Raw genomic sequence first — 25,522 nt, forward strand, 5'->3', positions numbered from 1 at the left:
CTATTTATAAACATACATTTTTAGGGTTAAATGATTCATTGCTTCATAGTGAAACTCCACCACTGAAAACACTGAGGTTGTTAAGCTCAGTGTACCTCAGCCCTCCCAGCCATGCTTTTAGAAGAGTAGGTGTCTGGTTATAACACCCAGGTCAGTGCTCCTAACAGTTTCTTCCCACATTTATACCATAGTTCTCAAAACTGCTTTTCATAAGGGAGCTACCTTGGCAAGTATACATTTTGGGGTCATCTTATTATCAATGTTATGACCCTATTGAGAATACTTGAAAAAAACTTTGGATTTAGAAGCATGCCAACCGCACATCTGCCTGACAAAGCCTTCCCTAACCATTAAAAATGCGTGTGGATGCTCTTTGTAGCATCTACTGAGGGCTGTATAATATTCTAACATTTGAACAGAAGATCATTGTTAAATATTATAATGCAGAGGTGACCCTGACTACTTGACCCTTTTTACCCATGAAGCTTATATAATACAATTAGTTTGAATTCATTTAATGTCCAAACATTTTGTTGGGCAATTCGCTGAGTTGGTGAGTATCGTGGATTCTTAGACATCCTGGAATGTGAGGGAGTCAGTGCCTCCTAGAGAACCTGTGTCCCCTGAATACACAGTTCCAAGTGAGGGGGCCACGAGATCAAAAGGAATTGCAGGGCAAAGAAATATGAAGACCCAGCTTGTACTTGACATCGTGGTGAATGCAGCCTTTCACTGATGTACTGCTGCCAGTCCTGCCTTGTTTGATTTGCATTCTCCATGAATGTGGCTACCACGCTGGCCCCGCTGAAAGTTCATTGTAAGGCTCCTGTTTCCTCAGAATAATACAACCAGCAAGGTTACTTACATGCCAGCTGCTGATTAACAAAATATGCAGCATATTCTTCACAGGCAACAAAAGCTATGTCAGGGACAATGTTAGAAACCAATTAGAACCACAAATGAAAACCCCCTTTTATTCTTTCTCTTACGCATGCTTTACTTTTTTATTTATTTAATTTCTTTTTGTCTTTCTTTTTCTTTGGGATTGTTTTTGCAAGCAGTATTACCAATACATCTATGTCTGATCAGGAGTGGTTCATTTTGTAAAATATCACTGAAGTTAACTATTGATGAATTATATTTGTTTTCTTTTCTGGACTATTGTTCCCTAGAAAAATTTTATCTTCTTGGCTGCATGTATATTTTTTAATACTTTTTTTATGCATTTGGAAACAAGAAATAGAGGTCTTTTGTTGCAGGAGGAGATAGGATGCTTCCACAGTTTTGCAGGAAATGCATTTCAGGGATGCACACATAGGAGGGTTGGAGGTATAGAGGCAAGATTTATTGGAGTGAAAACAAAGGCCTGCCCCCAGGTACACCAGGCCCGGTCTCATCCACAACCAGGTGGTTCTGCTCTGTCTCATTGTGGAAGAAATCCAGCCTCTGGGACCGCAGGCTCACATTTGTTCCCACCAAGCCCGGGAGGGTCAGGACCCAGAGCTGCCATGTTATTATCCTGGCATCCGAGGCTCCAGTAGTCCAGCACAGTCTCTGTTCCCATCCAGTCCGCCAGGGGCGCTGTGTTTCAGCCTATAGGCTGCTGAAGAGACCTCAGGCCAGTGTTATGCTTTGATTATATGTCCTTGGGCTTGGGCAAGAGCAGGCTTTCTTTCAAAGAATCCAGTCCTGTGCTGGTGCCTCTCCCTATACAATCCCTTTTCTGGGTCTTCCGAGGTTTCATGTCCTTATCCTATCCAATTCTTCTCCAGGATTTTTCCAGGCTAGACTCCTTACTTTATGGTTGCCATTTTGGCTTCTACTACACATGCCTCAGCAGAGATATTTTCCCCTCACTTTATCCTTCCCCCTGTTAATCTGGGGTCTCGCCCAGCCGTTATTCCCTGGGGAGATTGGAAAGCCTGCTCTGGGATTAGCATTTGTTTGGCAGGGGATGTAGCTGTTCCCTGGAGTCTGTGAAACTGCCACTTCCTAGTTAATCTGGCTTAATTAGATGTCTCTTTTTTGTTAATATCTAACTAGCTGCCTACTGTAACACTTGGATTTTGGTGGAGCTGAAATACTGGGAAATGTTAGAGGGGAAATGTCTTTTTCAAGAGAGAGCTTATTCACCACCTCATAGGCTAATTTTAAGCAGTTTACAGCCCCCATGACGGGCCTATATTTTGATAGGAAGATATTTGAGAAAGAGAGCAACTATTTGGGGAGTGAAGGATTTGCATAGCAGTTGCTGGAACAACTGGCTCCCAGCCTGTCCAAACATTCTCCCAGATTCATAACATAAAATTAATGTATCAGAATGCGCCTCCTGGGAGCTAAAACAACCAATTCACAAGCTGCTCTGCTCCCTGTTAGGGCTGAGCTGGGTCTCCATCCTTCTGGATCCAAAGCATTCAAAACTAGGCCAAGTTCTTAAGCCCCTCAGGGAAATTACCTGCTGATTATCATCTCATCATTCTGGCACTATAAAAAAGCAAACACAGAAGTTACTCACATGGATCAAGACAAAATAGTTACTCATCTGCTTCTATTTGCGGCCACAGTTCTTAATTCTTCGGGGTGAATTTTCCTTTGTGTTCAATGTTAACCTGATCCACTCATCTAAGATATTGGTCACTTCATTGAAAGTTAAAGGACAGAGCAGCAGAGGGTCCCCAAAAGAAAGAAACAGTAGAGATTGTCAAGATTAAATTCACCTGTTCATTTTACAGATGAGGAAACTAGGACTTTAAATAATAACAATAATAGCAACAGCATTTATTGAACACCTGCCATTTTCCAGGTGGCTTGGGTTTTTTTGAGCTTATATGTCAAGCTAGTTAAATTTCTCCAAGAATATACCAAGCTCCTTTCTGACTATTTTACACATATTAATTCACTTTTCTCATAGCAACTTATGAGGGAGATATCGTTACTGTCCTTGTCTATAAAACAAAAAGATGACTTGTTCATGCTAACAGAACCAGTTAACTGGCCTATTATATGGTTACATATCATTTTATTATTTATAACATTTACTTATGTGATAATGCATATCACATAAATTATTGTATGTAATAATAAATATTATTGAAAATTATAAAAATCCATTCTTCTAAAGGTTTCTATACATCAAGTATTTCTTTCAAGAGTGTTTTAATAAGTCTATCATATCTTGATAAGGAAAAGCAAGAAAAAATAATATGCCATATCCCATAGAGTAAAGGTCCTCTGATTTCACTAGATATTGAATTAAAACACCAACCTTGCATCTGGAGAAAATGTTCCAAAATATCTATTGAATCAAAATCTGAAAACAGTGGCTTTTATGGGTCCAGAGAATAGATGGATGTTAGCTGACAACTGGACAGAATATTTGAACTAGGGATGATTCTATATGTGTTTAATGTGTGTGCGTATTGTGTATATTTGGTATGTATCAGTGTAAAATTCTAACAGACTAACATTCTTAACTTCTTTTGAAAAGTTACTTTACAAAATTTTAAAACTTGGCCATTTTAGAAACTGTAGGTAAAGCCCAATAAAAATTTGAATCAAAAAGCAGGGTATCCAGTATTTTTCACGAGTCAGTAAAAAGTAAGTTACCAGTGACAAAGAGGAAGTCTCATCCCTGAATTTCATTTTAAATCTAGAAATGCCTCTTTTCCTCAGCCATATCACAGATAAAGGATAATTCACTATAAAAAGGTATGTATACAATGCTTTATTCAGAAAGCTGCTAAAATGTGCTCTTCCTTTAAGGGCCTTCCTAGTTCTTCCTCAGCCTTTGTCACATTGGGCCCGGGTGGTTCTGGGTCTGTGATTGCTGAGTGTGATCAATGAAGAGTGCTTGAAGGTAATTGAAAGCTCAGCTTGAATGGGCCTATAAAAGTAGCCAGTATACTTGAAATTACAACCTGGACTCTTTGAAATGAAACTTGTCATGCCCAGCAAAGCTGTTGACTGTCTGTCATATCTGGGAATTCTTAGAGGAATTGAACTAGCCTGACAGATAGACTCAAAAACCAAGTAACCTGGGAAATGTTCCTGAGTTTTCCCTTCCTTCACATAATCAGGGGTGCTAGTGGCCATGACTGGGCTGTCTTCCTCGTTAGTTCCCGGTGGCACAGTGGTCATGTTTAGGTGGTCTTTGCAAAAAGATGATGAGATCATTGATAAGATAGTGTCTTGAATAATGAAAGAAGTTGTCATTCAGATAATATTTCTTCTTTTGGAAAAAAAAATTCTTTCCATTGTCTAATTTATTTCAGGAACTGTTTCACTTCTATCAAGTCATAGATCCATGAAGTTTCAATACATTTGAACTTGGCCTTACTGGCTCTTTAAAAGCTCCTAGTTAATATTTTTTGCAGGAAGGAAAGCTGGAATGGAGGGAAGGAATGAAGAGGGAAAGAGAAGGGAAGGTTGAAAATATAACCAAAAGAAACACAGGGTTTGTATGAGAGAGACAGCATTTGAGTGTTTCTTGAATGTTCCCATGCATCTGCCCACACATAAGTTTCAAGCTAAGGGATGTTTTGCTGCAGTGGACTGATAAGGAAGTAGTGAAAAGGAAAGAAACATCTCTCACCGATGTCCAGAAATGAATAACAAGGTGACAGACTCAAAGACAGGTGCTGGACAGAAAATAATTACATTCTGCTGTGTTGCCGCAGTTAAACGCAGTAGCTTTATAATTGCTAGCTAAAAATATTCACCTTTTCATGCCATTGCCCCATGCCTCTTTTCTTTGGAACTTGACTTTCTTTAGCAACTTGCTTTATTCTGTGCTAGTTTTACTCTGGGCATCTAAGGAATTCTCTACTTGAAAAGTCCAAAGGAGCTGATGATCAATGGTAAAGCCTGATTGAATAATCTGACCAATCAGTAGGTCCCCTTGCCAAAGCCAAAGGAGAGGACACTCCAGACTGGCTAGTAACCCTGACTCTTTCTTTGTATCCGGCTTTTGTTCGCTTGTTTGTCTGTTATCCTTCTCTGCAAGTTGATGGTTTTATAGGATATAACAGGAAATGAATTCTGAACGTTAGAGAGCAAAAGGAAGAATGGCTAACTGTCATAATTCTCTTCTTCTGGTAGGTTTTTCTTTGCCTTTGAGTCCATTGAATAGAGGAATAGTCTGCATAAAATAAGGGGAAATGAGGCTTCAGCGTCAGAGCAGGTGGTCAGCATGACCTGAGAGCTGTCTGACCTCCAGGGCGACCAACAGGGCTCTGCTGCTGCTCTGCCTGCTCTCTCCGCTGGCTCCTCATTGGCTTGGAAGCAGTGGCCAGGGACATTGAATAAGGAACACTCCCTGAAACCTCAGTGTGGCTTCCGTTCATTCTCCTGCCCTCCCATTGACTGCAGGAAACTGAGTCATCAGTAGAATGAGCGGGAGGCCTTCAGCAGGGGAGTGTTTCAGAGGACAGCGCAGGAAGGGAAATTTAGCTATGTGCCTTTGAATAAACTGCTTTACCTTTAAGCTTCAGGTATCACTACTGGAAAACAAGAATATACTTTCTAATGAGGGTCATTGGGAAGGCTAAGTGAGAGTTATACAGGCACAATGTTGAGGAGTGCTGGCACACCATGGCTGCCATTATGATTCTAAGGGCTCGCTTCTCTTCTCAACTGAGGCAGACGTGTTTATTTCACTTAGCAACCGCTCTCCCTAAGAGCCTACCGATGTTCAACCTTTAACTTTCTAGTAGCAGAAAGAGCTCAAAAAAAAGATTAACTAGAAAATTGTCCTGCCTAAATATAATACTTAATTTTACCTAAAGATCTCTTATATAGAAACTTCAACTACTCAGAAGCAGGAAATAAGACATTTTTTTTTTAAAAAAAAAGACTTATTTCAATGCCAATATCAATATCAGACAATCTGTGCACTAAATTCCACACAGTCATGGGCATTAAATGCCATAGAAACCACTGCTATTCTGCTCAGTGTTGGTATTTCTGCCCATTGCAGTAAGAAAGCTGGGAGGCAAAATGAATGAGGGTTGTTAGAAGAGTTAGTCAGAGTGTACAGTCAGGACCCTTTAAGTAGCAGACAAATAGCTGTAAACATGAGCAGTCTGGGACCATTTAAAGAGAGCCAGATCACTCTACGTTTCCTGAGTCCATGATAACAACACTGGTCACAAAAGAAAGCAACGGATTTTCATTTTGTATATGTTGTCTAAGATGACAAATGTGTCCGTTACATTTTCAAAAAATTTTCATCAAAAAGAATTGACTTGTTTTTAATTAGCATTAAGGGATAACCCGTACTTACCTGGAAACGTCACTTCTATACAGCACTTCATTCTTTAATATCTCCAGATAAAACAGACATCATTGTATAACTGCACAATCGAGGCAATAGGGGATATGTGAAAAAATGCTAGCATTTGACGGAAGTGGTATATAGAGTCAAACATTTTTCTGACGGTTCTTTGTGGGAAAAGCAATGCTGGTTGAAATGACATTCTGCCACACAACAGAACCACACTCAAATTGCATATAGAGTTGCTTTCTGGAACAACAATTACGTATTTAACATTGCCCAGTCACATGACTCATGAGACCACTCACTGAATGTAGGTGTGTGTGTGCACATGCACATATCTCCTTATGATTGTGATAGGCAAATGAATAGATGTGAAACCTCCCTCCTCTTTTGCTCTCCACAGGGAGCAATTTGAAGAGCTTCTGTTCTTAGTCTTGGGGTTCTCCCTGTACATACACATTGCTCTGTGGCAGTTATAATCTCAAAAGTTATAAAGACCTCCCTTTCCCCACTTTCAGAATCTCCCCAGGGCCATGGTGTAGCTCTATTCAAAGGCATTTCGACAAAGAGCTTGTTCTTTTTGCTCATCAGTGCAGAGGTTTCAAGGGCATGTGAGCAGCAGAGACTCTATCCATTTTGGTAGAGCACAGAGCACTATCTGATTCACCTCCTACCTTCCAGGGTGCTGCGCTGGGCCTACGTTCTACTTTTGAGTCAAAAAGGATGTAAGTTAATGGAAAAACACTTCACCTTCCCCCAAATTATTCCAGCTTCCCTATTTCTGTCACCAGTGGTCCCATGCTCTTAGCACTGAGGCTGGAAAACTAATAAAAGTCACCTTTGATTCCTCCCTGTCTTTTGGCCCCTGAAAATCAACCCACCTATGACCTGGAAAGGCTCTGAACAGAGTCTTTAGAGCTGCACAGATCTGAGATTCAATCTTACCTCTGTTGTTTGCCAGCTAAATGCTCCTGGGTAACTCATGGAGCCTCTGAGCCTCATAGCGTTGATGTGAGGATTAATAGCTATGAAATGTTTGATACATGCCCTAGTATATAGTGAATTATGTCCAGATTCCTTAACACTGAAAATCATTCACAGCTTGGCCCAAACCTTCCTTCATAAGTCACCTTCCCTTTACCCAGTGCTCCAGCCAAGTTGAATATTTGTATGTAATGTTTTTGGTGTTCACTTATCTCTTATTTTCTGTTATCATTTTCTTCTTCCTGCTCTACCTCACACCACACTTCTCTATTGAAACTCTAATACCTCACAAAGCCCAGATCAAATCCTGGATTTCTCAATGAAGTCCTTGTGTCACACCAGGCAGGAGTGACCTTCAGTCTTTCCTGAGTGGTCGTTTTCTTGTGGCCTTCATCTCAGCTCTCTCATTTTGATCATGTTTCAATCTCTTTCTCCCTAGATGTTTTCCCGTGTGACACATGGACATATGTGTAAATTAATCATCAGAGAGAGAGAAAAGAATTGTTTTGTTTTGGAGAAAAGCTATTCCTCTTAGTCATTTTTAAAAAAAGTTAATAATCCCAAAATTTTGCAATTTTTTGAAGGATGTTAACCCCAGAGCAGTTAGCAACACTTGTTTGTGCAGTGGACAACAATGAGAACATGGTCAACTATTCAATGGGAAGATACACGGCTGTGTGCCTGAATGAGTCCAAGAAGGAGAGAGGGATTACTGGGCTATCATCGGGAAAAACAATAGACTTGATAAACTGAATCGTTTTTTTTCTTTGAATCAATTCCCTCTAAGCTTGAAAGAATAGAAAACTTTTCCAAGTAAGGTTCATTGTCAGTTGGTATAATATGACAGTGATGGGCTCTCCCTTTGACCATTTAACAAGTGTCATGTTGTTCCAGTGGCAGGTCAGAAATGCAGCTTCCTTTTTAATTAGCCAAACTGGTCCAAGGGAAAACTGGTCACAGAGAAAACCTACCAGGGATGCTTTGTGTTTCTATTCTTGTCATCTGACAAAGGAGGCTCTTGCTTCGTATTCCTTTCAAGTGGCCCTAGAAGAAAGCTGTGGAGAAAACACAAATTTCTATTAAAAACTGAAAAAATAGCAATTACAGCAGCATCTCCAGGCTGGGCATTGTGTAAATAAGCAGGGATTTTTCCCTGCGGGAGGCACTGAGAGCCAGGCACACAGGAACAAGAAGAGGAGAGCAGCCCCTGGCAGGCATGCAAACTTACAGGCAGAGGAAGGTCTATGAGGGTTTGATTTCCATGTAATGTTTTTTGTGATTTTCTATCTTATTTGCCATTGCTGAAGACAAAAATATCATTGTGCATTTTCATGTGCAAATGCTTTCCAATATTTTAACTCAAACAAACACAAAATTCAGAATTATCTTGGGACAGACACATACCCCGGGATGTCCTGACATTGGCCCAGCATGTCCTTCAAACATGTGTTTGTGCACACATTTACAAAGCAGCGCGGGTTTTCTTTCTTTACCTTCTCTCAGGCTACAAATTTACTTTAATACTGGTTCTTAGGACCACGGGTGACCTTCTTGACAAAATGGCAGTATCTGTTATGCTTATGATTAGCCTGCAAAGCTGCAAATGCTATTGAGAAACAAAATGAAAACCTGATTCTTTGAAATGACCATGATTTTGATCAAGTGAAAAGTAAAAATGAATGAACAATCTGCCATATAATTCTAATTATAGAGGAGATTATTTAAATAATAAGAGAGTTCTAAGTACAACTACATATCAATAAATTTTAAAATCAACATGCATTGTTTGATTATCTAAGAAAATATATGAAATGAATCCAAGGAGAAGCAGAAAATTTAAATTGATCAATAACTTGAAAAATTCATATAAGTGATCTATCTATCCATCCCTAAAAATGTTTCAGTGCTAGATAGTTTATAACTGCCCTACTACATCTGCCAGAAGCCAAATTCTTTGTTATGTAAACTGTTCTGGGACATAACTAAATATGTAAAGCTTCCCAATTCATAGTGAAAATTAGTGCAACTCTAGTACTAATATCAGTCAAGACTGTGACAACCTCACTTGCAAACATAGCTGCAAAGACCCTAAATAAAATAGTAGCAAATAAACCCAGTGTTGTTAAAGAATAACAAATCGAAACCAAGGAATTTTATATCAAAACTACCATTTTGCTTCACATCCCCACCTGATTTTCTGCATCTCTGCCAACACAGGGGAGTGGTAGGAGAAAACTCTATTGTTCTTGTTTGATTGTGTTGTTGTTTTTTCCTGAGGCAGACATACAAATGTGTCATTAGTACTTCAAATGTTTAAATGTCAAATAAAAAAGTTTTAGAGTAGTAATGAACTCATAATATCTCAGGTCAGTTCAAGGCAAAATTACGAAATAAATTTCATCTTTGGATCCTCCAGCCATTTGTTGGTGCTTCCTTTCCCTCTTTCTAGAGTCCTTTAATTCCTCAAGCTGAGCACACAAGGATTGGGATATGGACAGGTGGGCAGCCATTTCCTCCCATCAGTTATCCCAAAAAACTGCAGAGTTCTGGCACACAATTTCATTTCAGGCTCTTTGACAAACAACAGCATATATACCCATGTCTCCACCTTCCCACACTAAAATCCTTTAGATTTTACTATACACCTTCCTTTCCCTCTCCTCAAATGTGTTTCTAAGATAGCCTGGTAATCTTATATTTGAGGATAAATGTATTTGCTGCCTCCGAAGAATTTCATCTGACATGTGACCTCTAATTAGGCAGTGAAATTTAGGCATCTGCAGGACAAATAGGTCAGATGTTTAAGGAATTCCATTTGATGCCTGATTTCTGAATTCTTCTAAAACGGCTCAGATGTTATCCTGATTCTTCAGCCTGCTAACAGCTTGGTATATAATAATGTCTTTCAGACTATAACCATCCCTGGCTTAAAGAGTAAAAAAGTTAGCCAAGCCCAGCCAGCATGGCTCAGTGGTTGAACATTAACCTATGAACCAGAAGATCATGGTTCACTGATCAATGATTCTCTCTCATCATTGATGTTTCTATCTCTCTTTCCCTCTACCTTCCTCTCAGAAATCAATAAAAAAACAACACCGTTTTTTAAAGTTAACCAAAAATTCACTTCTGACCCCAGTTTTTAATCCTGGACACCTCAAGTTTTCTTCCCATGAGTGCAGAGCAGATAAGAGGTGCCTCTCACCTCCCAGGAGCATCAAGAGCTATTTGAGGCAATGTCCAATGGCACTTTGGCCAAACTACGGTTGCACAGAAGCAGATTTCTGTGGGAATCTTATGGAGCTGGGGCACATCTCCGCTGAATGGGTCTTACCAGAAGTCTCAACTGTGACCCATGAGCCAAACACAGTACATAAATGGATCTTGTCTGGCCCTCTATATTTTTTTACATTTTTTAGTTCAAGTGCCTGTGAAGGCACTTCATCTCGAAATCTCTGCCCTATAATCATCCCAGGACATAAACTGATACAAAAGAATTAGACACCACACAGTGCTCAAATGGTCTTTTTCCTTCCCCTCACTTTTTCCCAAAGATTAAGGCACAAGACAAAAAGGTGAGATCTATTGAGTTTCAGCCACAGCTGTCCTTCTATCTAGTTGTTGACCTTAAGCATTGGGTCTTTTTCTCTGGGCATTAGACCAGAAAATTACTAAGGTAACTAATAGTTTAACAGTTTATGGTTCTGTGTCTATTTTATCCACCATAGTAGAAAAACTTAGAATTATATATTAACAAATTCTATGAAGTTTACTCCCTATGTAGTTGGAAATAGGCAAGCACTATTATTTTCCCATTTACAGACAGGAAACTCAATGCGTAAAGTAGTTGAATACAATAGTAATTGAATGTAGCTATTTTAAAAATCTTTTGGCTTCCTTAAATTAGCTTCCCTCTGACTTGGAAAAAAAGTCTTTATTGTTCTTAAGCATTATTTGGGGACTTTGTGTTAATCTATCATGTATTAATCCTTCCCCAGAAAATAATTTTCTCTACTAAATTATTCTCAAGATGTTTCAAGGTTATTGAAAGAACAGCGGCATCACAACATTAAAACCCTTGAGTAACAATTGCTGAGAAGTAAGTGTAGGGATGGCTATATTGCACACATACATACACACACATGCATATAGACACATAACAGGGCCATTTACTGAAGGGCATACTAACTCACTATTTTTAAACACTTAATTATTCATCTCATCATTTACATTATGGCTTACACATTTCTGTAAATACAGCAAGTTTTCACTTTACAACTGAAAGGTTAGAAGAGGACATTTTCCTTGGTTTCTGGTTTCTCCTCATTGTCACCGTAATCAATGCAATTACCTAACATGGTCTCTGCTAGGAGGCTGCTGAGGCACCTCCCTCTCAGTGAACTTTCTGTGTATGCTTTCCCTGTGGTTAAGAATCTGCCTTAAAGATGTTGAAATAGTCTGCGTTCAGATATGGTCTCAATGATTTAATTTCTCTTGGGAGGAAAAATGCGTTGCTAATGGCCACGTCTCACATTGCAGATTACAGTATTTCGGATGGGATCAGAAGGACACCAGGACATTGATTTAGCTATCCTGACAGCTTTGCTCAAAGGTAAGAGTTTCTGCGTCCAGAGAGTGCAAAAGTAATTTAAATCAATTAACATAGCAGCTTTATGTACCCTAATAGTGGATATAAATCCATATGATACCGTGACACACATAAATCCATATGATACCGTGGATAACATGAGGACCTCTCCTGTAAGACACTGTTACTGCTATTAAATTTTTCTATAATGCAACTGTTATAGAATGACTCAAGTTCATAAAATTTAAGTATACTACAATTCAGTCATGTCCACTGAGTCATAAAACTACATAAAGTAACAGGCTACTGTAATATGTAAGAAACTGAGTTACTGAAGCTATTTAATAATTATTGCCCTATCTACTTCTAAAAATCACTTAATATGGCATAGATAAATAGATAGATGATAGACATAGAGATATCATAATATATTAAAATGGAAAATTTCTAAAACCATTTAGAGCAAGAGAGAAAGAAATTTAAAAAAGTAGGCTACTGTACTTTTTATAATTGAACATTATAAAGTGTATCATTTGTCCCAGGTTGAGAACCTCTGCTCTAAAGCATTTGATACCAGTGCACTAAAAAATATATACATGCAGAAGAATTAAGGGACCACGCATGGCTTGAACCACAAAGCAAACCCTGGGCCCCCTTCTCCATTTATGAGACAAAATTAAAAGTTTGAGGCAATTAACTCTCTGATATCTGCTAATCCTATATAATAAAAGGCTAATATGCAAATTGACCAAATGGAACGACCAGTCACTATGACGTGCACTGACCACCAGGGGGCAGACGCTCAATGCAGGAGCTGCCCTCTGGTGGTCAGTGCACTTCCACTGGAGTAGTGCCACTCAGCCAGAAGCCCTGAGCTGGGCTCACGGCTGGCAGCTTAGGCGGGCCTAAGCCATCAGTCAGACATCCCCCAAGGGCTCCCAGACTGTAAGAGGGCACAGGCTCAGCTGAGGGATGCCCCTGAGTGCACAAATTTTGTGCACTGTGACTCTAGTCTTATATAAAACTAAGAAAACATAATAAAACTGATAGCAAACACTTAGGATTTGTTAAGTGCCCAACACTGTGTTAGATGCATTTGATGTATAAATTCATTTAATCTGACCAGTTCATTACAAGGCCCATTTTATAAATAGAGAGATCGAGGCACAGATTTAGTAACATGCCTGAGGTCAGACAGTCTGACCTCATAGACCTCACTTACATATACCTCCAAGGCATTCCAATCCCATTGGTAATAAGATGTGGAACATAATATTTATCACCTTGAACCAAAATGAAAAAGTGGCCCAATTATTTAAACACTAGGGGCCCAGCGCACAAATTCGTGCACCTTGAAAGGAACTGTGGGCCGAAAGGCTGCAGTGGGCACAGGGGCGGGTCTCAGCCCATCCTCCATGCACCCAACAGACCCCTCCCGCCGTGGCCCCTGGTCCCCTGTCTGCCAGCAGCCTGCTCCCACGCACTGATGGCACCAGCCCCGCTTGCAGCCACTGAGGGTGTGAGGCGATTGGGGTCAGTGCCAGCAGCGGGTGTGAGCAGTAGCTGCTGCCCCAATTGCCCCTCAGGAGCAGGGGGAGGTGGAGAAGCCCTCAGGGGTGATTGGAGCTGGCAGCCACTGCTCGCACCAGCTGACACAGCCAAATGATCGGGGCTGGTGCCGGGTGCCGGCAGCCGGTACAAGTGGTGGCTCCAGCAGGGCTGGCTCTGGTGTGAGTGCCCAGTGGGACTGCGGCTCATAGGAGCAAAGAATTTTCAGTAACCACCAGAGGCTCGCCCAGATGATAGCGACCGGTGCCCCACCTGGGTCTGGTGCCCCCACTCCCCTGCTCCACCATCCCACCGCAGCCGATGCCCAACATGTTCTGTGCTCTGCCATCTGCTGCCAATACCTGCCATGTTCCACGCACATCCCCTGGTGGTCAGCGCATGTCATAGTGACCGGTTCGGTTGTTCCGCTGTTCAGTCTATTTGCATATGAGGGTATTATATATATAGATATTAGCTATTGCCCTGGCCAGTTTGCTCAGTGGTTAGAGCATGAGCCCCATGCACCAAAGGGCCTCAGGTTTGATTCCTGGTCATGGACACATACCTGGGTTGCAGATTCCATCTCCTGGTCCCAGTTGGGGTGTGAACAGGAGTCAACCAATCTGTGTCTTTCACATCGATGTTTCTCTCTCTTTTTTTCTCTCTCTCTCTTTCTCCTTCTCTCTCTCTCTTTCACTCCCCCTAAATCTCTCCCATCTACTCTCTCTAAAAAGCAATGGAAAAATATCCTCAGGTGAGGATTTTATATATATTAGCCATCATAATATCATCATTGAAAATATTTTCTTCCTCTTTCAATATTTTGTGATTTAAAATTGCACTTCTCCTTTAAATCAGTCTTAGAATTTATTTGTTGTAATGTTTTCTGATTATTTTGTTCATAACAGAGCATAGGAATATATTTTATATTATAACCAAGTAGTTACACATACGTATTTAGAAAATTGAAATTAAGGTATATAAGATAATGTTTACATAGACTTTGGATAATGAAATTCTATATTTTTTATTATCTTTAGTGTGATTATATCCAACTGAACGGATTTCATGACCCACTAATGGGTCATAACCTGAAGTTTACAAAACACTGCCATAGAAGATTAAAGGAAATTATGATTGCTCTAAAAAATTAACATTTTAATCACTATAATGAACCTTATTTATATAGCAATTGATGCTAATGGGAATTTATGCTGTTAAAAGATTATGGCGTGTCACCTCTATTTTGCAAAGGCTTTTAAATGCTCTCTGATTTTGACCCAGTTGGTTTGTGAAGTATATCAAGCATATACTTTTGCTGACTTTCTTAGAGGCCAAGAGCATACTTATATGAGTTGCAGATTCTTTAGTTTGTTAAATTATTCTTCCTATGTATTTTTTATTATGCCTGAGCATGTAATGTTGTTTAAACTTAATTGTTCTACAATAATATTTAGTTTTCGATTATCTAATGCATGAGGAATCTTTGTATAGCACACTTCTTATTCTCTCCGTCATCAGAGAAAACCAGAAGTTAGATAGGAGAAGCAGGAGAGAGCTGTGAAACTAACCACTAGCTGGTCCATAAATCCAGAGCCCATGGGGCATGGGGCGAGGGAAGATAGAAAACCAGGTGGCTTTGGGGAAAGTCTACCTTTGCTGCCCCTTGTTTCTGATCCTATTGGGTTTGATTTTCTTCCGAATCTTCCGTATGTATTAAAGGATACTGTTTATGATATAGACTTATTGAGTATCTGTTCAAAAATGAAGAGAGAAAGAGAACAAAATGAATACTGTCACAGAGATCGGAGGCCCATACCTTCTGCAAATGATAGCCTGAGGTAGCTTTGAGAATAGGTGACATCACACATGTCATTCACATTAAGTAACCATTCTCCGAGAGTTGTGGTCTGAGGCTGGAGACTGTACACCCTTCTTCTCCTTTTCCCTTCTCCCCTCCCTAGCCACACACACCCAGGGGAATCTAAGGAGATGGCGCAGGGTACAGTTGCCAGAGAAAACACAGCACAATGAACATCCAGATAAAAAACAAATTTTGAGCATAGTCATGTCTCAAATATTGCATGGGGCATAGTTACACTAAAAAAAATTGTTCATTATTTATCTGAAATTCAGACTTAACTGGAGTCCTGTATTCTTACTTGCTAACTCAGGCTACCCTACTCAGAGGAGGTCTGACACCTTGAGAGTTTCTATGGGAAATGTTTTCAAGAATCTACGGAGGGTAAAGAGTTTAACCAAAAAAAATATATACATAACACATTGATATAGACAATAGTGTGGTGCTAGCCAGAGGGAAAGGAGGTGGGGGCTAAGTGGAGTTGGGCAAAGGGGGGGGAAATGGGGTGGAAAGAGACTTTGCTTGGGGTGGTAGGCATGGCACAGTGTGTAGATGATGTTTTGTTGAGTTGTACATTTGAAACCTGTATGGTTTTGCAAACCAATGTCACCCCAATAAACTCAATTTAAAAAAAAAAGAATCTAGGGAGGTCACCTAGTTTCTCTGTCTGCCAGGCCCTGCCTACATAATAGCAACCAGGAAAAAAACTTCCACTGGAAAAGACCCTAAACTTATCTTAAACTATCAGATGTTGCCAACAGCTCTCTCAGTCACCTCATACTATCTGTGTCTCTCATACAGCAGCATAAATCTCTTGATCCAGGCTCAATGAAGCCAGAAAACATCTGCTCATAGCAGAAGTTGTAAGTAGTATTTGACCCTTTCTGTGGATAAAATTACTCCCAATTTTTTCTTTTTTTTTTCTTGTATACCTTGGATTTAACCTTGGAAATCAAATAATGTGGGTGTACACTCTCATACCTATACATGCACTAAAGTATAAAATGTGTTGATTGCTGTCCTTCCTAAATGAGAAATTCTTTTTCTTTGAGTTTAATCTTCATTGATAAAGAAGTTCATCAGCAGCACGGGGAGAAAGTAACCTTTACTGCTTGCTTCTTTTTCTGGAAAACAATTTAAAAGAGCTAAAAGAAAGTTCAAAACAATATGCTCCTTACTGTCCAGATCATCAAAACAAGAAAATTCTGAGAAATAGTCACAGCCTGAGGAGATATGACAACTAAATGTAATGTGGTTTCTTGGATGTGATCTTTGAGCAGAAAAAGGAAAGTACTAAGTTAAAACACTAAGAAAATGTGATAGGAAAGGAGAAAGCATCTTATGGAATTCTATATAATAAAACCCTAATATGCAAATTGACCAAATGGCAAAACAACCAGTAACTATGACACACACTGACCACCAGAGGGCAAGCACTCAATGCAGGAGCTGCCCCCTGGTGGTCAGTGTGCTCCCACAGGGGGAGCGCTACTCAGCCAGAAGCTGGGCTCACAGCTGGTGAGTGCAACGGTGGGCCTAAGCTGGCAGTCGGACATTCCCCAGTGCTGCAAGAGGGTGCAGGCTGGGCTGAGGGAACCCCCTACCCCCCAGTGCATGAATGTCATGCACTAGGCCTCTAGTTAACTATAAAAGTCAAGTACATATGTGATCAAAGTGCTATACCATGTACAGGCAATATTAGCATAAAGCATCTATATAAATCACATAAGCATGGACAATAGCTGATCACTGTTGATTGAAGAAATGATTAGAAATACCATTGGAAAATCTAAGCAAGAGATATATGAATGCAGAATTAACAACAAATAATTTGTAGGAAATCAAATTTCCCTGTGATCTTATATAGTCAGTTCAGAGAAAATTATCTAGTTTCTACCATTTTATTTCACATGTGTTAGTCCTTCAGACATAATTAATGCTAATCAATTCTGATAAACTAATTAATTACTGATAGATAGTTAAGTAGGGGAAGACACTTCTTTTTAAGATATGCATTTGTAAGTTTGTTCAAACCATTAAGAAAAAAGTTTGAAATAAAAATTCAAATGCCAATCTGAAACTAATACAAAATAACAGTGAATGTAAGCTGTAATTGAGAAATCAAATTTAAAAATGTCAAATGCCAAAAGAATAGCCAATATATTCTAACTTCAGGAAAATTTCAAGAATGCCATTGTTCCCATTTGACCCAGTGATCCCACTGCTAGGAATATATCCCAAGAAAACGGAAATACCAATCAGAAAGGATATATGCATCCCCATGTTCATAGCAGCACAATTTACCATAGCTAAGATTTGGAAACAGCCTAAGTGCCCATCAGCAGATGAATGGATTAGAAAACTGTGGTACATCTACACAATGGAATACTATGCTGCTGTAAAAAAAAAGAAGGAATTCTTACCATTTGCCACAGCATGGATGGAACTGGAGAGCATTATGCTAAGTGAAATAAGCCAGTCAATGAAAGAAAAATACCACATGATCTCACTCATTTATGGATAATAAAGACCATTATAAACTGATGAGCAAAAATAGATACAGAGGCAGAGCAGCATCGAACAGACTGTCAAACTACAGCGGGAAGGCAGGGGAGGGTTGGGGGTGGGGGTGGTAAGAAATCAACCGAAGGACTTGTATGCATGCATATAAGTGTAACCAATGGACACAAGACACTGGGAGGTAGGGGAGGCCGGGGGAAGATCAAGGGGGACAAAAAAGGAGACATATGTAATACTCTGTAATACTTTAAGCAATAAAACAAAATTTAAAAAAAAAAAGAATGTCATTGTTTAATTTAGATCATACAAAACAATGAAAATCAGTATGTTCAATCATTTTCCTTTAAAGTTATATCTTTTAAGAAAACTAAAATTAAAGTGGATAAAATCATTAAAAATATTTTTTAATATTTCAAAACTACTTCTGAATGCATGCTCCGCCAACTCTATGAACTACAAACTGCAAAGTTATTATCACAAACTAGTACTGACATCAGTTGGCAATTAGTCTTGCTAAATAATTCATCTTATTTGTTAAATGATTTGGTCCCTAATGACATAAAAACGTTAGAATACATTCTGAAGTAGTTTATGTCCAAAGATTCTATGCACCAAATAGATCTCATAAGCAGCTAACATCCTGGAGTATTTGCTGAGAAGCTACCTTGCTTAAGCTAAGATGACTCATGAATAGGTTTTATGGGAATTAATTATGACCCAACTTTGAAAAGAAAAATGCATTTCTAATTATGTGTTCCATCTTTCACATCCCTCTTTCTTGTGTGTAGGCAGCTTAATACAACACTTGCATGATTGCTTTCCTTTTAATATCTTTTTTTTTTACCTGCAACTGTTTGAATAGCTTAATAGGCAAAAAAAAAAAAAAAAAAAAAGAGGCATTGATGTTAACACTTTCATCACTCATGATATGCAAACTTATCATAGTTATTAAATGTTATACAGGTGGAAGTAGATAAATTTTTACCAAAAGAGATCTGCAGAGTCAAAATGTGTGGCATATTCACTTTATTTTAGATTTGAAATGGGATGGGGGTAAACTGTGGTTGAACAGTAAAATATTTCAGTTGGAAATGAAGCTCATCATCTAATTATTACACTGTAGATTCTTTACCAAAGTATTTATTAAGCCCTTCTCTGCATGAGGCCACTTCCCCGAATGCATTTGTTTCCTGATGGTTTACTTTACTCTTTTAGTCAAATCTTTAACTTCAGTGACACAGAGCAGATTGGCCATCAGCAGTTAGAGTCCAGACGTGGGTCCCAAAAGCTTATGTCTTCCACTGGTTTATTACTACCTCATCCCAAAGCCACTATGACCTATTCCATTTGTAATGGCCTATACTTGAATAATTCTGCAGAATTTTTAAATATATTTTTTATTGATTTCAGAGAGGAAGGGAAAGGGAGAGAGAGCTAGAAACATCAATGATGAGAGAGAATCATTAATCAGCTGCCTCCTGCATGCCCCATACTGGGGATTGAGCCCACAACCCGGGCATATGCCCTGATGGGGAATCTAAGCTCAACCTCCTGGTTCATAGTTCAATGCTCAACCACTGAACCACACTGGCCAGTCTCTGCCGGAATTTTTAAAGCAATTAACATTCTTACCATTTTTTCACCAAGACCAAAAATCTATTCCTTAGGGAAAAATGATTCTGTAAAGGCCAAATTGCCCCAGGCTTTCCCCACAAAGTCCTTCCATCCTATCCTCCACTGCTGCCCCAAATCCTCAGTATGGGCTTAGCACAATGAGACCACCTTACAAAGGGCCTTCTAACAGAGACAATGACGGCCATACTGGAAGAATCATACTCCGATTGAAAAAATTGCTTCACCTCATTGAGACTCTGTTTCCTAATCTGTAAAGTTGAGATAATTATCATACCTCCTTCATAGTCATTGTAACAATCTTAATTGATAACAAAAGTAAAAAAAAAAAAAAAAAAGTAAAGTACTTGCCTGGAAAAATCCCATTAGTAAATGATGATCTGAATGATGATGATGATGATGATGAAGAAGAAAATTTAGTTCTTTGTAAATCCAAGTCGATCTCAAAGCAATAACAGAAACCAAGTAGACAGCAATTTTAGACATTTCTGTCTGTCTCTAATAGCAGAATGCAATAAAAGAACTTAAATCTTTTAATCCCTTTATCTGTATAATGTTTTACAATTAACAAAGCTTTTCACATAAATTTTAATCACCTATCTAATCTTTACAGCTCTGTGCTTTGGTTACCAGGTAATTTATCTCTAAACTGAGACTGTCTTAGGCATGAAAGTGGCCAGTATTGATCATTATACCAGAACAACTGGAATAAACCAAGAATATCCAGGCAAGCTCAAAAGTGTTAACACTCTGGTTACAAATTCCACCTTCTAATTAGAAAGTTTTCAGAGGAAAAGGATTATGTCTTCTTTGCCTTTATATCCCAACACCCAGAAAAATTCTTAACATATGGTAACATTCATAAATATCCATTGATGAGAAAGAAGTGGAGTCTGGCTCAGTCAACCACTAGCCAAAGTCACATAAACAATCCAGACATATGCTGGGCCTCCTTAGGCCTTGAAATTTCATTAATATGGACTCTAACCTCTCAACTCAATAATCCACAGAAATGCAAATCCTGCATTATCCCCAAGAGTTCCACAAATTCCTAAAATCCTTAAATTTGCCCTGTCACCCCTGCCTTCTGGTTTCTGATCCATGTGTGTTATTTCTGTTCCTCATCATAGAAGTCAAAATATAAAACTGAGCCCTTCCAGTTTCAAAACAAAAATACAATTCACTTAACACAAAGGCATTTAATAGACATACTAGACTTTCCTAAAAATATAGGTACGGCTGGAAGAGAGGTTTACTTCTGAACACTTCTAACTGAACAGCAGGCATCTCCAATGTTGCTATCCTTTGGCTATTTCATGCAGAGGACTTTCCATGGATCCTTCATCCATGACTTCCCCAGTATCCTGCAGGCTTCCCCTCCCAATTCTCCCACAATTTGCTTCTTCCTCATGCTTCCTCTTTAAGAGTAAAGCAGCCCTCTGACATGCCTCAGTGGTTGAGCACTGACTCATGAACCAGGAGGTCACTCTGATTCCCGGTCAGGGCACATGCCCAGATTGAAGCTCGATCCCCAGTGTGAGGCATGCAGGAGGCAACCAATCAATGATTCTTATCATTGATGTTTTTATCTCTCTCTCTCCTTCTCTCTTCCTCTCTGAAACCAATAAAAATACATTTTACAAATAATAATTTTTTTAAAAAGAGTAAAGCAAAGTCCTCCCCTCCTTTCAGAGTGGTCCATCTCTGTTCTCTGCTATTTGGTCCCCAGCCCTGAAGGGCTCATCTGCCCTAAGCAGCTTTGCAAGGTATTTTGCAAACAAAGACTGTCCCTTCTCTAATCCTGGTGCCAACCCATAAGGGAGAGTGATTTCTTCAGCTCCTTTCATATAGGTAGTAACTATGAGGGTGGAGCTTGCAATTCAAATTTCTCATCTGAGAATGAGAGTATAATGTTCTTTGCTCGAAGTCCATAATCACCAGCAGGAGAGGTGCAACATGTAGGTTCAAGTGTTTGCAAGGACCATGAACCATAGGGCCTTAGGCCATTCCCAGCATAGTTCCAAAGTTATGATCATGTCCATCAGATTGTCTCACTGTAGAATTTTAAAGCTGGACAGAGCTATGAAGATCTAGGCCACTGCGATGCCACGGCTGATGTTTGGATGAAGGGAAACTGGAATCCAGTCTGCAGATGCCGGGCACATTATTCCTTCTCTGCACCATGCAGCTAGTTCTGATGACAGAGGTGGTCGTCTCCGGCCTCTGGTTACACGGAAACGGAACACCCTTTCTCTCTGCAGCTTGCTCATGCCTCAGGACGGGCACAATGCCAGTGGGCTCCGGGATCTGCACATTAAGCTAATTGCAAACCCAAGGCTTGTGAGTGATTCTCAGCTGGTGAAGAAGTCATCACTGCTGGCTGCCCAGTAGAGCTATACAATCATACTTTTTCTTCCTTGACTACCTGAGAGCAATGAATCAGCCTCACTCATTAATTTAATCGTTGCATATTCTAAATTACATGTTCATGCAAAATGACAGCAGCATTATTTGTGAAATGAAGTTTACATTAATAATACAAATAATAGTGATAACAACGGTAAAAGTAACATATAATAATAGCAACTAATATGGCACTTACTATAGTACAAGTATTAACTCATCTAATCCTCACAATACTACAGTGGGGCAAGTACTATCAGTATCAACCATTTAATAGTTTAGGAAACTGAGGCACAGAGAAGCTAAGTATCTTGGTCAGAGTCACACAAGTAGAAATTGATGGTGTCTGGACATGAACCCAGGTTATCTGAACCCAAGACACTTGCTGTGCATCCTGGACATACCTATGGTTAGGATAAGATACTAAAGACTGCCCTTATTTTTCATATGTTTTTGAACAATCAATGATGACTAAACTTTCCTTGGTACAGAAAAAAATATATAGTGACTCCTTGATATATATAGTTCACTGAACACATAAATTTACTTATTCTCCGATAAATCCCTCTAAAACAAAAGTAAAGAACTATTTATTAAAAAAAAATTAGAGCAGGAACAGTATTTTGTGTTTTTGCATGCTAGCCTCCCTTGCGGAGAGGTTGGAAAAAAATAAACAACTGAACACTAAGCTGGTGTCAAGGAAATTATCAATGCAACAATTCCAGAAAATGTCCCTGAACTCCAGAATACACTTTCAGATCATTAGAACCCACTGAGGGACCAGCACAATAGGTGAAAGTAAATCTACATTAAGTCATGTAATCATGATATTGCAGAACACATAAGACCAAATATATTCTAATTGCTTCCAACCAGAAAAACAAGTCACATGAAAAGGACCAGGAGCCCAAATGTTTTAAACGTCTAAACAACAATGCAGAATGCTATCGTGCAATGACTTAAAATTTTGGAAGAAGATTTACTTGCAATCTAAAGTTCTATATCTAATCTACCAGTCACTTGGGAAGGTAGAATAAAGACATTGCCAGACATGAGTCATCAAAAACTTCAATTCCCATGAACCACTTATTTGGAAATTACTGGAGCATGGGCCCCACCAAAATGAAAGAGGAAACAAAACAAAACAGAAAACATGGAACATACGAAACATGAGCTCCGACATAGGAGAGAGGTGTTGGAAATCCCTGGATGATGAGGAAGGAGAGGCTCAAGGTAACAGCTGTGCACCAGTTGTAGGAGGCAAAAGCAGGAGCTGTCAGACCTCCCTTAGGCTTAAGTCTGTAAATGGCAGTGTCACTTCTGCTACATTCTATTGGCTAAAGCCAGTCACAAGACCAGCCCAGATTCAGTGCCGGGGGGGGGGGGGGGGGGGGGGGGGGGGACGGTTAGGGAATACCAAGAATGTGAATACTGGGACATAGAGTCCCTTGGAAACTCTCTTTGAAGACCAATTACCACGGAGAACCAAAATAATCAGCTACTAGAAATGAATGGTTGACTGTGGGGAAAGAGGACTGGGGTGATGAGACTTGTGATTTTTTTAAAAATATATTTGTATTGATTTCAGAAAGGAAGGGAGAGAGAGAGATAGAAACATCAATAATGAGAGAGAATCATTGATTGGCTGCCTGCTGCATGCCCCTACTGGGGATTGAGCCCACAACCCAGAATCAAACCCGGGCCCTTCAATCTGCAAGCTGACACTCTGTCTACTGAGCCAAACCAACTAGGGCGAGACTTGTGATGTTTATAACAAATCTCTGCATGCATAACTGTAGTAAAAGTAAAGTACAAAATGGTCCCTGGATTACCTAGTTTTCAAATAAAGAGATGAGTAAAAGAAAAAGGTAACGGAAGTTAGGAAATCATCAATGCAATAGTTTCAGCAAAGGTCCCAGAACTCCAAAGCATGTTTCTATAAAATCCTGCTAAAAATCACAATATGGAAAATACAGTTATTTTAATTACCAAGAGATATAAATGAATTCATATTTGCCATATCACAAGCAAGCAGAATAATCCAATAGAATGCTTTCTTTCTTTTATTCCATCTTACATGGATAATGTTTCTCAGGGTTTTTTTTTGTGTTTTTTTAAGTTTTATTTTTTTTATTTTTTATTTATTTATTTTCAGTGGTATTTATTTATTATTTTTTTATTGCTTAAAGTATTACAAAGGGTATTACATATGTCTCCTCCCCCCCACCCCCCCCTACCTCCTTGACAATCCCCTGGCCTCACCTACTTCCCAGTGTTGTTTCTCAGTTTTGCATATTGTGCATAATACAGAAACACTTTCATAACATTTTTTAACATGTCAATGGGAGATTTTGTGAGGTATTGACTTCTTTTATTGCAGAAAGGGCACAATAAAGAGAACCCATTCATTTAGGTAGGAAGGTCAGCTGAAAGAAGGAAGTAGCATGATGCTTTACAGTGTTATTAATCATAAGCCATAGAATTCATTTGTCCTTTCAGCTTGCATATTTTATTAGGGCATGAAAAAACAGTGGCAATATTTACTGCAGAAACCCTTGGCAGATGTCATTACCTAGGCAACCTGACTTTGTAAGCTTTTTGTATAGCTTTGGCCCATAAAGATCTAGTACCCCGGCTCTGAGACCTTACACAGAAGACTCAGACTAATTAAATAAGAAAAAAGGAAAAAAAAAGCTTAGACCCAGTGGTTAGGAAGTGTGAGGACCCACGAGAGAAAGAGTCCAGCTGTCACTGCAGGCAGGATACAGTGCCAAGAGGAGGAGGGGCAGCCTTCAGTCCCAGGGGAGCCCTGCGCCACCTCAGACAGGCCAGGGAAGATGCAGCAAGTCCCTGAGCAGCGGACAGCAGGTGCCACGCACAGGAGGGGTCTCCTGTTACACCACAGAGGAAGGGCCAGGTGCCCTTTCCTGACTGAGCGTGGTGTGGCCCTTAGAAAACACCCCGTGTCCCTGGCCTAAGCTGCCCAGGCACACATACACAATCGATCTTCTTAATTCAGGTTCTTAGGAAATAATCACGTTCTCATAACCCAAACAGAGAATTTATATCTAAATTGAGGCTCTTTCATTATAACAAATTTACCTCTTCTCATGTCGCTCTCAGCACCTTACAAGTTTCACTCAGGGGAGTGTCTAAAGAAAAAAACCTCAACAAAAGGTAGCATTTGATCGGCTCCCCAAGCTCGGTCAGAGGACTGCTCCTAATCCTAGCGGCAATTCTGACATGCTTACAAGCCCTGGGTGATTTAGGGGCTATCCGTTCCTAACCCTGAGAATGACTACTTCACTACGCAGTAAGTGCTCCTCTGATGAAAATTCGATGCGCTAATCATTCCCATGGGCCTCAACAGAAACCGTAATCATAGTCTGGCTGGCCGTTGCCCTGCACCCAGGAGTGTTTGCATGGTGGCAGCATTGTTAACCTGATACATTTATTCAATACTAATCTGGTAAATTTATTGTCGGAAATATGTAAAACACTGAAAATACTTGCACAGTGTTTTACTTTAACAAAGCAATTTTCCCCTCTATTATTCTATTAAACCTCCAAAGCAATCCCGTGAGGGCAATGTTATTGATCTTGTTTTATACAGGAAGAAACTAAATCTTGGAGAGGATAAGGACATTTCCAAACACCCACAGGCAATATGTAAGCTCAGGACCCTTCCCTTCCACCCAAAGAAGTTGTTACAGCC

General features: G+C 39.6%; 1 protein-coding gene across 6 annotated transcripts in view; it reads left to right on the top strand.

The window, feature by feature from the left end:
* The window catches only part of TRPM3 (transient receptor potential cation channel subfamily M member 3), a 773,499-nt gene that overhangs the window by 634,911 nt on the left and 113,066 nt on the right, over positions 1-25,522 (top strand). For all 6 annotated transcript variants that reach the window (XM_070431513.1, XM_070431508.1, XM_070431509.1 and 3 more), the window contains one exon: positions 11,795-11,867. In XM_070431513.1, the coding sequence (XP_070287614.1) occupies positions 11,795-11,867 (73 nt within the window). The remainder of the gene's footprint in view (positions 1-11,794; positions 11,868-25,522) is intronic.

The sequence above is a fragment of the Myotis yumanensis genome, unplaced genomic scaffold (genome assembly GCF_028538775.1).
Source record: "Myotis yumanensis isolate MYYU_CA2020_CCGP unplaced genomic scaffold, mMyoYum1.0.hap1 SCAF_12, whole genome shotgun sequence".
Classification (NCBI taxonomy): Eukaryota; Metazoa; Chordata; class Mammalia; order Chiroptera; family Vespertilionidae; genus Myotis; species Myotis yumanensis.